Below are 15,188 nucleotides of genomic sequence, written 5' to 3'. Positions count from 1 at the left end.
GAAGAAAGCTGCTTGAATATGGCTCCCCTGTCTGAATGGGAAGTCGTTTATCATGCATTTAAAATGTGCACGATAATGTTAATGCAGACATTATATTTTAAGCACGATTAAGGCACATTTTACTGACAACCTGTCAAAAATTGAAAGGTTTTGATATGACAGGATTTTTTGTAAATGTCAACCCAATAATGATTCATTGTAGGTAACACTACTATAAAATACATTTCAACCATGAAGAGGCGCAAGCTCCTTTTGTCTGAGCGGACTACATTGTCAGATTGCACATTTTGCGACATTTCTTTCTCTTTTTTCATGGAGCACAAAGGGAGATAAAAGAATGACATCTCGATCGCCATTACTTTTAATGTATTGTAAAATGATACAATGTAAGTATACGGTGATTAAGGCTGTTAGCCCCTTAACGTTTCCTTTTGTGCTTCATAGAGGAAAAATTAGTCATATACTGTAGGTTTACAACAACATCGTAGAAAGGAAATGACAAAATTTACATTAAGAGGGTGAACGAAACGTGCTGTTAGTTGTATCTGTACCTGGCGGCTGGTCCATTTCAATGTAAAATATTAATTCAGTGGAATAGGGCATCATCACGTCTCTCCAGTCGTCATCTTCTTTCTCCGTATTCCACACTGTATTGTACATGGTCTGAGTCCTCGGGTGATCGACCAAACGACTACCAACTTGAGTAAAACCTAATTTTCAACAGACGAACGAAGGAAACATAAAAAAGCTCGTCTGACTGAGCGGACAGCTCAACTTTAACAGTCTGAATGCCTGCTTCAGAGTAACTGCGTGTCATATGAAAGCTGTCAAAGCACCAGGCTTCACTCATCCGGTATAACTTGATAAAGCATTTTTATAAAAATCTCTTAAACAGTCCGACAGAACAGAAAGTAGATACCAGCTCTACAATCCACTCCGTCCTACCATGACGAAACGGTAGTCTTCATTTCAATCAGCTCTCCGGGTCTACCGGCCCTTTCACTTCATGTGGAGGAGTCCATTCGGTGAGCAAGCACGGGGGAGCCCAGTTTATAGCCGATACGTGTGGAGCAAAGACTCTCATTGTGCATACGTTTTACCTGATAATGTATATAATCGCTAATTAAAATACGAAAAGAAAACTGAGTTAATAAGTAATTGATTTCATTTCAAAGTGTGCAACGGTGTCGTTTCATTCACAAGTGACATCATATTTTTGGCACCCCTTCTTTGGTAGACAATAGACTTGCCTCAAACGGATCACTGGCACTACAGGAGCCGTGGAGAGCGCACACTCCAGATTTGGGAGCCAATCAGAACGCGCGGCTCTTCCAACTAGTTGCCAAACTCTGAGTTTGTACATAATTTGCAGGCGCGTGTTTCTCAAGATCCAATGAATTTGATCGGAGAGCGGAAGTAGACATCCCATTGGTCGAACCGTTACTATGAGCTGCAAATCTGATGGAGAGAACAGAGTTGGAGGAAGTAGTGATGATACTTTGAAACTTTGATATTGTAAGATGTAAAATATTGTGTTTACTTGAGATACCTATTGGTGTAAATGCATCAATAAGTGTAATTAAAGCATAACAACAAGTCAAGTATACAATTACCAATAAGTGTAATAAAAGCATAATAACAAGTCAAATAGATGCTCCTAAAATCTGATCATCTGTGTTTGAAAATACCAACTGAGAAATGTCATGTTGAACTAAAAAGTTAGACTGATAAAATAAAATAAATCCTACCATTTAAATAAAAAACGAATTAGTAAACATTAGGTTTAAAGTTTAGTTGTTGGCTTTATTGCTGAAGTTTTTAAGGGAGACATGAGACTATCACAATATTAAAGACTGTGTAAAATCAAAACATACAACCTTTATTTTTTACTATCACACATTGCTATACTTTACGTGATTAATTAATTCTTACAAGTTAATCCACGGAAGTTTGTTTTGGTAATCTTTAATCAAACTGACCATTTGCTACTGCGTTTGCAGTGGTGGCTATTCTGTTGACATCAGTTTGCCGGCATCAGCCAACATTATTCTTAACCAGGAAGAAAGCTCTGCCCCCTACTCAGTATCCTGTTTTAATTGGAAGTACATCAACATACTGAAAAGTATCAGCAACTGCTAGTTTATGCGGACTAGGTCTATAACATAAATTGAAAAAAACAAAAAGAAAAAAGAGGGGGGAGGTGGTATTTTTCATTAATTCATTTTTTTTTTTGGCTTAGTCCCTTTATTAATCAGGGGTCGCCACAGCAGAATGAACTGCCAACTTATCCAGCATGTGTTTTACGCAGCGGATGACCTTCCAGCCACAACCCAGCACTGGGAAACGCCCATACACTCTCAAATTCACACCCACACATACACTTCGGACAATTTAGCTTATTAAGTTTACCTATAGCACATGTTTTTGAAATGTGGGGGAAACTTAAGCACCTGGAGGAAACCCACGCGAACACAGAGAGAATATGCAAACTCCATAAAGAAATGCTAAATGACCCAGCTAGGGCTCAAATCTTGTGGTGAGGCAACAGCACTACCCACTGCGCCACTTTGTCGCCGCCTAGGTGGCATTATAACTGATATAATTTTTTGTGTGTATTACTTTATTGTATAAATGTTCAGAGTAAACAAATTAAATAGCAAAATGTTTATAATGTACTAAATGCAACACTACAATAAGGTCTCCTTAAGGCTCTCAACACTAACAACTAGCTCAATTTTTACAGTGTTGATGTGAATAGAAAATAATAAAGTAAAAAAAAAAAGAGTTATTACATTTAATTTTAATGAGTTATAAAACATTAACTTTGAAAAGGACATCATATTAGTTTAATAAATGCTTTACAAGTTTTCATCATACAATTTTCATCAGTTTAATGAACTAATATTAAGAAATAGAGCCTTACTGTAAAGTGTTAAACTTTAGGCCTAAAAAACAACTATCCGAATATTTTCCATTAACATGTTGGGCATGTTGTGGTGAGCCAGATTAACATGTAGTGTACATATGTAAATATGTTTAAATAGGTAGCCTATATACATTTGATGCTTTGTTGAATACTACTATTAATATAACCATTTGAATGTTTTTAAAATGCATGCACAAGCTTTAAATAAGAAATAATAATTTCACTATATTTCCCACAATAATAATATCATGCATGTTATAACAATATACACTACATAATATATAGGTGTAAATATTAACAATGCCATTTCAGTCAAGCACAAACTCACTGGCATGTCTATGTGCTAGTACATCAATCAACAATGAACTTCCTTCATGAATTATATTTATCCTGAATATTTCACTAATTGTTGCCTATAGTTCAGGCCTTTTCTTTATGTACATGTCATCAAATGCAGCAGTGGTTGGTGGTCTGCTTTAGGAACAATTGTTTTATGGATGGCAATCTGCCTTCTTGTCTGCCTTTTTCAGGCCCCTCTGTTCACATACATGTGATCTATCCATCAAGAGGGAGGATGTCCTGAGCAAAAATAGGATCACAGTGTTTGCATCTCTTTAACGAAGGACAGGCAGGACCCTCCAGATGGCTCGTGCCTGACAAAGGCTGTCCTTGTCAACTGTGTCAAACTTGCTTAATTGTCACTGTCCATGCTTCAGTTCAGCATGAGCAGATGGATCCAAAACAATGACAAGCAACCGAATAGCCACAGTAATCCATAAATGCTGTGGGAAAATATTAATCGCTTACACCCAACGCATAATGAACAAGTAATAAATGCCACAGGATCATGTAAATTACATCCGTATGCACTAAAATTTCAAGACCGGTGGATTTATTAGAGGTTACTCCATTTATAGGACCGAAAATGTCTGCTTTTGGACCACAGTGTATTGCTAGCTGCTTCTGCAACACCGGAGAAAGACACACGTGACCACAGGGATTTGAGCGTCAGAAAAGTGTGTGTGCCTTAGAAACCTTAATGCACAACCAACTGCAGCTTGTTATTGGTCCAGCCTGTCCTCTTATTGGACAGTGAGCTAAATGTTAACAGTGTTTCTATGGCATGTCTGCAGGGGATTTAGATTTGGCGGATCCAAGATGTGCGAGTTATGAGGAGAAAGAAATTGCCAAGTATATTTACCGCGACTTTAATCAATTAGCAAAGTTGATATCTATGAACTAAAACATGTGAAGGAACATTTGGTTAGTCCCAAAGTATTTACTGCATTCACACACATAAAAATGCTAAAATTTAAAGAGATAATTAAATAGGCATGGAATAATTTCAGACTTTCCTTGGTCTGGCCTAAAAAGATGCACTTGGTGATGAGGACATTCTCATTCTAAATAACATTTCACCTGTCAGATGTTTGTGTAGTGCAGGGATGTGTTTTCTCTATATAAACCTTAAATGAGAATGTGCATTGTCACTGTTTAGGAGTAGACTAGCATATAGTTAGCAATTAGCATCAAAGCTAACACATGGCCACAAACCTTTGAAATAATAATTCAGTTTGCAAATTAACTTTAGTTCAGTTTAATTCAGACTTTTTCATTAAACTACATTCTTACATAAAATGGTGTTTTACAGTATACCTACAAAGATTTACTATGTCATTATAACCAATAGGTTGTTTCACATGACGTCTTTGATGACGTGCAAAATTCAGATGGAGGGTAGAAAGTGATTCTTCTACATAGGAATCGCAATCGGAACATTAAAATGTTTCTGTTTTATGTTGTTTATAATTGTTTAAATCAGCCATAATAAGAAATGCCAAACAGCTTTTATAAAAGTTCCAAAAGTTGTTGCTCATAAATGGGGGAAAGTTCAAGAAACTGGCTTAAAAAAAACGAAGAAAAGGCATCTAATAAACATTTTTTCAATACATCCATGTATACAAACTTTTTTTGAATGTGATAATTAGTTTGACAGCACTAATAAATATTATATACATGCCTAGCTATGTGTATTATATGTTAATGTGTTATAAAAATCAGATACAAACACCACCACACGTATACAAATCCATTTATTATTGTGGAGCTCTTTTTCCCCCTTTCAAAATAAATAAATAATAAGCCATATTACGCATCCACACTTTTGTATACTTCCATCTGTTATTTCGTGATGTCTGGAAGATATCCGCATGGGGAAAAAACGTCATAATTTATAATAAACATGTTTTTGAACCACATAGTAAAGTGTATAATGTATACAACTCTTTGTTAACGAATGCTACAGAATACTGTAGTATAGTAAACTGATAAACTGTAATAAATAGCGTTGGTGTAAACTGTGGTGCATTGTGATGGTGTATATTTATAGCATAGAAAACTGAAGCCTATTGGATAACTTGTTTATTACTATAGTTGTGTTGTACCAAAGCCACAATATAATTTCCACAAATTCAAGTAATTATCTATATTATGTCTCCAAACACCGTAGTATTTACTATAATATAGAAAACTCGGCCCTCTTCATTATATAAGGATCATGTCCAACATATGTGGTTATTTTCTATTTATAGCTCATTTGAAATATGGTATAAATCGCAAAAATGCAGACTTTCTCCTATGTCTTCCATTCAGTTTTTTACTTCCTGCCCTCCATCTGAATTCCGCGCATCACAAGAAGCATTGATTGAAAACAACCTATTGTAAAATAACACAACTATTATTTGAAAGACTATTTCACCAACTCCTTAATTGGAATGCTTTTTCCTAATGTTGATCTGAGCATGTGAGCCCAACAGCCAGGCATGACTAGCAGAATGAGATTCTAATCTGCCTGACTACAAGACCCTGCCAAACGATGTCAAATCCAGTTAAAAAAAATAAGGTAAAAATGCTAAGGAAGTATAAAGGAGAATCGATGACATGCAGATTTGAGGCTTGAGCATCTTATATTATATCTGTGACTAGAGCGGAAAGTACAATTTCAGTTCAGATGCAAATAGGTGACTTCATTGTTCCATATTTAACACAGACATGAGGGCGGCACTGGAGAAGCACACAGAACCCAGTGCTGTTGTGTGACCACTGGTGTGCATTATACATTATTCATAAAGGAGATGAAAGCTGAAAGAAGCAATATCATTGTTCCCCAGCTGATATCACGGAGGGGAAATTAATTTCCATCCACTGTAAATTACACACAGTGAGAGCGATCACCTTTTTTGCTTTTTTTCTGCTGAGCTCATGAGAATCAGTCTACTCTCTCTGTCACTGTCTTCCTTCCTGGAATAAGCCATAATCTGTTTCTCTCAAAGCCAAAAGAAAAAAAAAAAGAACAGAAAAACTAAAGAACAACATGTTTCTTTAAAGGAATAGGTCATATGTGAACTTCTATAATCATTTTTGATCATGCCGCTTAAAATTCATATTTCTTCCACTGAACACAAAAGAAGAATGACTTTGCTATTTTTTTCAATACAGTTTGGGCAAATGAAAGGGATAATTCAGCCAAAACATACAATTTACTCACTTTTTACTCAGTTAAAATAGTTGGGTTAAAAATACCCCAACATTTAACCCAACTATAGGTTGTTATAGCACCTTCCTAACAATGGTTTATTTTAACCCAATGCATTGGGTTATATAATTTAATACCTTAACCAAGACTGAACACTACACTAGGTTGATGTCTTCACTGGGTCCTAAAGGCTAGAATGACAGCTGAAAATATGTATATTCCAAATATGTGTATTATTTTCTCCAAAACCAACAACAAAAAACTGTAGAGATGAACATAGGAGGTAGAGAAAGCGTTTTTATCCATTTAATATAGATCGGTTATGAAGCGCACGTTTGTATTATCAATAATTAAGAGTGCTGGTGAAATGGTTATAAAAATCATGACATGAAGAGGTAATCTAATAAAAAAATAACATTATGGCGTTATTATAGCTTAAATAAACTTTATAACGCAAAAACAACATTACGTACACATATTAATACAGCTATTCTGTGTCACTTAAATCAGTTGACTGTTGAAATTAAAAAATTTTAACCCAACTGGTTAAGTTATTAAATAAATAACCAAATAAAGGTTAAAAACAACCCAACAAAGCACCAAATATTTAACCAAACTGGTTGAGTTAATAAATAAATAACCAAATAAAGGTTAAAAATAACCCAACAAAGCAGCAAATATGTTCCCAACTCAACCATTGGGTTAAAAGCATAACTCAACGTTTTTTATACACAACCTTTTGTGATTTTAAGCCTTTGTGAGTTTCTTTTTTCATTGTTTTTTCTTTTTTCATCACCACAGAAAAATAGATGTTTTGAAGAAAGCCAAAAACCATAATATTCCATAATTTCCATTCCATAATAGGAAAAACAAATAACATAGAAGTCAATGGTTATTTCCTTCAAAATGTCTTCTTTTTAACAGTAGAAAGAAAGTCAAATACATTTTAATAGTGTGTAAATGATGACAGAATTTTCAATTTTGGGCGAACTATAACTTTAAGCCTTTAAATTATACTGAAAAAGTATGACTATGGCATGTTTCCACTGAGTGGTACGGTATGGTATTATTCATTATGCTTTTATGGCTGTTTCCACTGTCAAAACGTACCAAAAAGGGGTATGGTATGGTACCCTTTCGAAAGAGTACCTAGCACAACAAAAGGGTACCAAAAGGCAGAGCCAGATGTGCAGCTGATACATTACAGAGATACATCACTAGCATGTGCACAATTTTTAAATACACAGCTAAGACATTATACCGTAATAATATATACATATAATAACAAGCCATGGCCAACCTGAGCTTAAACAAACCTTGTCGTCGTCTTGAAGAACAGCCACAAAGCCAAGAAAAAGAGCAGAATCTACCCTGTCGTTGTTTACAAGGCCGTCAGCACGAGAGGTTTCACTTTCTCGAGAGAGCTCACATGCATGTCTGTATTTGAAATAACAAGCTTATTGAGCTGATGATAATAACGTGCTTATGATTATTGAAGTGCTTCTGACATCTGATCCTTTCAGAAACTGACAAACGCGAGAGTGAAGCGTGAGAAAACTAAGGAGAAGCCGGAAAAACAAAGGAGCGAATGATTCTTTCAGCAACCTAAATCATGAACAAACTGCCATGTTTAATTATCATCATCATCTTTTGGACTATTACGAACTCGGAATGACGGAATTACTTTCAAAAAATACAGATGAGAGGTTTGCACTGATCATTGATCTGCAGTTATAATCACACACAAGTATTTATGCGTATAAAGCTTCTGTTTTGTAAGAAGTGCTTCTCAGAGGATATGTGAAAGACCCGTACAGCTTTACTTTTACATTTCCTTAAGTGAGAATCACGTGGACTAAAGCTTTCTGTCATATACCATGCCCAGAAAGTACCATTGGTACCCTTTTGGCAGTGGAAATGCAAGCCTGATAAAGGTGACCCGTACCGTACCGTACTGTACCACTCAGTGGAAACGGGCCATTAAAAGATTATAAAAAGCAGTCCACATGACTTGAACTTTATGTTTAAAGCATTCTGAAGTCACAGTATATTATTAAATCATTAAAGTCCTTACTATACTGAAAAGAGTAGGCATGTATATGTATAGTAGTGAGACAATTCTTCATGAATTCTTTGTGTTCTACAGAAAAAAAAACCTTTCAAGTTTGGAAAATCATGACAGTAAGTAAATAACAGCAAGCTTCATTTGGCAAACCGCCCCCTTGCTGCAGTCTCCATAATAAATATAGATTACATATGACTAACTTACAAAGTACATCGCAGACCGGATGCTCATTATAGACAGACTAGTTCATTATTATCGGATACACCTTCAAGCATGGCTAGATATCAGTCTCTTTTATCCACAGGGCAGCATTAATGGGCACACTCGGCAGAAGGAGTCATGTGTCTTGGATAATGTACGCTCTGATTCGAGTTAAACGATTAGGCATACTGTCTGGTATTTGTTCTCCGCTTTTCATCCTGATTTGGTGAGATTTTGAGGGGTGTGAACACACATAAATCACCAGTACGGCCGTGCTAGCGTATGCGCAACAGAGCAGTCTCAAAAATGACAACGAAGTGTTAATGACTCTGCAAAAAAGAAAAAGCAGCGCACACACACACACACCCCCCTCCCTGCCCCCGGCTTGTTAGCTAGCAAAGACAGAAGCAGCCTCCCTCCGTCTCCATTTCTGGGTGGCAGGCAGTCTGCGGTCCTGTGATGTCATCCTGCAATGTGAGCATCCCACTTGGACTGATGCAATACTCCGGTGACACTCGGTAACAAGCAGCCCAGCGTCTGCCAATCCCCGCCCCCATGCCCCCTTCTTCAGTCTCATTGTCTTTCTCAGCCGCTCTCCACCTTTTGGCCAGTTTTCCTACAGCGTTCTCAAGTTTTAATCAGCCTCTCTTTCACCTTTCTACCTTTCTCTCTCGCTTTCCTCCCCTGGGTCTACTTTTCTTGTCATCCTTTTCTTTCAACACGCCTACTCCTCGGCTACCCTTCTCTCTGGTTGTCATGGCATCAGGCACCATTGCTCAGCATTCTGCAGTTCAGCAGATAAAGGACGGGCTGTTTAACTCTTGCCTGTCTGAGCTAGAGGATTCTGCAAGACGCACTGATAGTATATCAGCAGGCGTTATCCACATAGCCTAGACTAATTACCAGCTTACGATGTTGATTAAACAGTCCCTAAAACGAAATATCAGGGATGATAAAATGAAATGCTCAACAAACAGAACATGAAAGAGTTGATCTGTGGTTTGAAATAGCAGTTAGCCTAGCCACATTGCCTGAAACTGCTGCAATAAAACAAGCCCTTTGTTTTCTAGTACACACCGGTTCAACCGATATCTTTGCATTTCGTCATGAGACTAAAGTGGATAAACGAGGTCTGCAACTACTGAAAGTATGTGTCAACTTGAAAAGCAAACAGTGGAAGATTAACCCTCTGCCATAATGGCAAAGCTGCACTTACAGATCACAAGTAATGAATGGACTTTATCAAAAGATTAGAGGCTGAACCTGGGTGTGCCTCAGGATCAGGGTCTAGAAAAATTAAAAGATCCTCTTTTTGTCTTATTGTTGTGTTTTGTTTTGTTAAGATTACACTTTAATATTCTCCCAACAATTCTGGAACTTTGTTAGGAGCTTAACTGCCTGCGACTTATCATTTATTTTAAACTTACCTACAATGATTTGGATGAAAAAATGAACTATTTGAACTAAATGGGTGCTTGTCTGTGTTCAAAACAAACATTTAAATAATACTCATCTCAAAGAGCCCTTGAGAAGAATTATGTGGGGACACAAGTATCACATAATGGGATTAATGTACTTTTTGAAGCAATAATGTAAATAATCTATAAGTTAAGAAATTTGTGGTTTTAAAAGTCTTTTGTCTCTCAGTAAGGCTGGGCGATTAATTTAATTACGATCGTAATGCACATCTTGTCAGAGAAGCACAGTGCAATCTGCAGTAAATTTCCTGCGAAGACCAGGGGGCGCTCTCACAGAAACCCATTGCTAACCCACCCAATCACTATGGCTGTTTTTCCATAGGGTATATGTAGGTGCATGCAGAAGGACTTTAATTTTTCACTAACCTGGGTCAAACGCTTTTGGTGAACTGTATGCTGTTACAAAATCGGTGTGTTTAAGGTCTGGGTGTCAGAATGTACAAGAAGCACTGCATTAAATTAAATTTTTCCGTGCCATGTCTTTAAAATATTTTAATTTATTTTACCCCAGTATTTGCAATGGAGTTTCTGCGCTAGCCTGCTGATCCTGATGGGCTAACAGTTTTTCATCTTGTTTTATGCTTGAACAACTAAATGAATGCTGAAGTCTATTTAACTGATTATATTTTAATTACATTACAACTTAGATGCTGTAAAAGGAACTTTTTCAAATAAAAAAAAGTCACATTAACCGTTCACCGGAAGTTTATCGGTATGGGAAGAAACACTAGCTCTGAACATGCCCTATTCCAAGAATGCAGAGAACGGAATCACGTTCTTGTGGAGTTACCAGTCTTGCCAGGTCACCAGTCTTGCCAAGTTACCTCAGAAGAACGAACTCAGGAGACCACGAGAACAGAGAACATGTCCTGTGAGTAATGAGATGCTGTGTTCTTCCCTGGTTCTTCCTGATGGTCACATGACCTTTGGAAAATTATTTAAACATTACAGCATTCATACAACAATTTATTGTTTTTCCCCTTTTCAATATATATAATACGCATAAAGACATTAGAAATAGATATTCGTTGCACAATACAAATAAAACAAATTTTAATACGAATTTCAGCAAATAAACACCCTTAATGTGTTTATGCTTTTATAAAGGGTGTTTTCACACCTGCCTCATTTAGTTTGATTGAATCGCACTAGAGTTCGTTTTCTTTCTTGGTGCAGTTTGTTTAGGCAGGTGTGACCGTAGTAATCGCACTCGAGTGTGCACCAAAAGCGGAGCAAAAAAGCATACCGATACCTCCTTGAAGAGGTGGTCTCGGTACACTTTCAAACGAACCCTGGAGAGGTTCGATTGTGGCGAGAACATGATCCGAACTAAAACAGACCCAGCCACAAAAAGTACAGCACCTTTTTGGACTAATTCAGCTGCCTTAGTCTGATGCGCTGTCCCATCTTATGGGGTGTGGAGGAAAAATATTTACCAACAATTTAAACAGAGAGAGAGAGGAAAAAAGATTACCTAATGGACCATTGGTAATATTTGCGAAAGATGACCATGTCACAGTTTAGTGAATTATTAATTAATAATTAATAATTATGATTATAAACAGTTATTGATAATTAATTAATTCACGCTTCATCCTAAAGTGACTTGCGATGCGACTTTACCCTTTGCAATGCATTAAAACATTGTTTTCCAGCCGCAGCCGCACTTCATTCTCAAAATGTATAGTTTGTCTACAGTGATGTATACAAACTATATAGTATACTATGGGATACAATCAGCCAGCACAGTCTCCCGCCATAGTAAAAAGCGACATTTATGTCTGCCTGTTTGTTTACTTGTGGGAGTTCCATTGGCATTTTCCTGCACAATAATTCTGACCAATCGAAAAGCAATTGAGGAAATACGTTCAATACAATCTGGCTAATGAGTGATGTGGATTTGGTTACATGACTGCATTTTGGTTCTTTTCAACTGGTTCGGATCAAAGCAATCACTATTATACTGGCTCATTTAGGCAAACTCCTGAGATAAATAAGTCGTATCTCTGAACTTTAATAATAAATCTATATAAAATGCTGTGCTTCCCACCTGCTTTTTTCAATCACAATGACTTTTGGGACTTCTAGAGGATCGGTACATCCTCGAAACCAAGAACACATCCGGGAACTTTCACGTGTCCTCAGTTCCTGTGGTCTTGAGTTTTGGAACAGAATTTTGGCAGTTGATGATGACGTTACACGAGAACATGAGGACGCAAGAACACTGAAGAACCCATATTTAGAAACAGCCTAGAACTGGCTTTACCGAAAAGGTGTGTATAAAAAAATCATCTTTGATTAATTGCCCAGCGCTATCACTGACACATGAATAATTGCAAGAATCAATCCAGAGAATGCTTTGGAAACTTGTTTTACATGCACAGCTGAAAATAAAAGTGATATGTGAAAACAAGATGCGCATTAACTCCAGAACACGATTTTTGACAGGTTTATGAATTCAGTTTTGCATGAGGACAGCAACAAACTGCTTTTATTTTGGGCTTAGAACATTATGCATGAAAGACATATTGCATCCTCCTTCTGTGGTTTTAAAAAGGATGAGATTCTCATTTGCATCTTTCCATTCTTTGTTTGGATGCAATTCAAATGCCTAGCAACACAACCGTGGGAGTTGAAGGCAATCAGCAGTTGATACAATGACATGCGTGTGTCACTGAGTTCAGTCTTCTATCAAGGGATAAAACAGGCATCAGGTGCTGGTTATAATTGTAACTAAGAGCCAGGGGGGAGAGAAGGAGGGGTTTATTGGAGAGTTTGTTCACTTCAGCATGAAATCTCATTGGAACTCACTCAGTTATCAGACAAAATTAATTACGTGCACAACTTTGAGATACTTGTTACAATCAAGGTTCCAGGTTAAAACCCTGGAACACTTACACTGAAGGGTCCTCAATGTGTATGTAAATATACTGCGCATTCACCAAGGGTTTATGCTTAATTTAACACACTTCATGTATAAAAGATGTGGAGATGATAAATTCTATGCTAAACTTTAAAGGGGTCATAAACGGTCATGTTTTTGATTCTTTCTTTGAAACACTCTTTGACATTTAAAGGGATAGTTCACCCCAAAAGGAAAATGTACTCCATATTTACTCACCCTCAAGTGGTTCCAAACTTTTAAAAGTTCTTTGTTTTGTTGTCCACACAAAAAAATTATATTTTGAAGAATGCTGAAAACTTATAACCATCATAGGAATTACATATACAGTTGAAGTCAGAATTATTAGCCCCTTTGAATTTTTTTTAAATACTACCCAAATTATCTTTAACAGAGCACAAAAATTTTCACAGTATGCCTGATAATATTTTTTCTTCTGGAGGAAGTCTTATTTGTTTTATTTCAGCTAGAATAAAAGCAGTTTTTAATTTTTAAAAACTATTTTAAGGTCAAAATATTAGCCCCTTTAAGCTATATATTTATTCGATAGTCTACAGCAGTGTTTCCCAACCCTGTTCCTGAAGGCAGTACATCTTTTGGATGTTTCCCTTATCTGAACCATTCATTTCAGGTTTTCAAGTCTCTTCTAATGTTCTGATGATTTGATTCAGGTGCATTTGAATAGGGTGAATAGGGAGAGATTGAAAATGTGTACTGTTGGTGTGCCTTCAGGAACAGGGTTGGGAAACACTGGTCTACAGAACAAATCTATAACTTAATTAACCCAGTTAAGCCTTGAAGTGGTCTTGTAGTACTATTAAGGTCAATGTTTACAAGTTTACAGCATTCTTCAAAGAAGAACAGAAGAAAGAAACTCAAGCAGGTTTGAGGCAGGAGAATTTTCAATTTTGGGAGAACTATATCTTTAGGACTTGTGGTTAGACTTGTTTGATTAATAAAAGTGCATGTCAAACAATCTGTAACAGACAAAGCAAACAGTGACACAATGTAAACTGATTGATATTCACACTTCTGAATTGCAGATCCAACACTGTAGGCAATGTCCTATATCATCCTATGAAAGCATTGCACTGTGATGTCATATTAATGACAACATTTAAAACAAATAATTTTGATAGTTTTACATCCCGTGGCAGTATCCACATGAACATATCAACGGCCACCAAGTTGTATATAAAGAGGTCTCTGTGATTTTGGAAGAAGATTTAAGTTGGGAGAAGTTGTAAATTACTAACAAGTAAAAGACCAACTAGATCAGACACAGCTGTATTCAGAGGTATAGATACAATACTTTACAACGTAAGTTAGTGGTTCGTCTGGTTGTTAAATAGTTTGATCGACAGGATGAAGTCTTTTAATGTCCTACAGAAACAGCCATAAAGGAGGTTGGTGTCATGAAATTGTCCCTTTTGGGTGGGCATTCACATTAGCTTGGTCAACCATTTTTTTTTGTCATGGTTTGAAAGAGTAGAAACAAACTTTATGAGACAGGTGTTAGATTTGTGATTGGTGATTTTAAACATAAAATTTCATTATTAGCTTGCCAAACAGTTTTGAAGAATTTGATATTTTCCATTCAAAGAAATACACAGAGCTGCACTTCCTTGTCCATGGAATGTTACAAAGATGGCTGCAGAGTGAAATGACTTTCCTTAAAGGGACTTAAATTTCCATGAGATATTATTTTATTCTATATGTTTTATTGCTTATAAGACACAACAGAATCAACAAAAAATTCCAGCAAATGGATGCAAAGTGTTGTGCCACGATGTATGTTGCTGATGGTTACATTGAGGCATTTGAAAGAGGGTAAATATGAATTGAAAATGTGCAAATACAAACTATATAAGAAGATGAATAACAAGGCTAAAGGAATGCAGAATAAAACAGACCTCTAGCATTTAAAACCTACAGTCACAATTCCTGTTTAGTGCCACAAACTTTAAAATGGATGTTATGCCACATTGAATATTTTTTTTTAAATAGTAAGAAAAACAGGAAACTATATGTAAATGTAGTACCACATATAAATATAATGCAAACAATATATTTAAAATATC

The 15,188-nt window shown here is 36.4% G+C and overlaps 1 protein-coding gene across 2 annotated transcripts in view; it reads right to left on the bottom strand.

Moving 5' to 3' along the window:
- pik3r3b (phosphoinositide-3-kinase, regulatory subunit 3b (gamma)) overlaps window positions 1-15,188 on the bottom strand; it is a 285,238-nt gene that overhangs the window by 19,999 nt on the left and 250,051 nt on the right. Inside the window, exon 1 of one of the 2 annotated variants that reach the window (XM_056460082.1) lies at window positions 552-986. The exons of the other annotated variant lie outside the window; for it this stretch is intronic. Coding sequence (XP_056316057.1) covers window positions 552-660 — 109 coding nt within the window. The 5' untranslated portion in view covers window positions 661-986. Of the gene's footprint in view, window positions 1-551; window positions 987-15,188 lie in introns of those variants that run through there. 2 annotated transcript variants of the gene reach the window in all.

Source organism: Danio aesculapii, chromosome 6, assembly GCF_903798145.1.
Source record: "Danio aesculapii chromosome 6, fDanAes4.1, whole genome shotgun sequence".
Classification (NCBI taxonomy): domain Eukaryota; kingdom Metazoa; phylum Chordata; class Actinopteri; order Cypriniformes; family Danionidae; genus Danio; species Danio aesculapii.
Note: the sequence above shows the minus strand (reverse complement) of the source record. Positions and strands in the feature narration are given on the sequence as shown.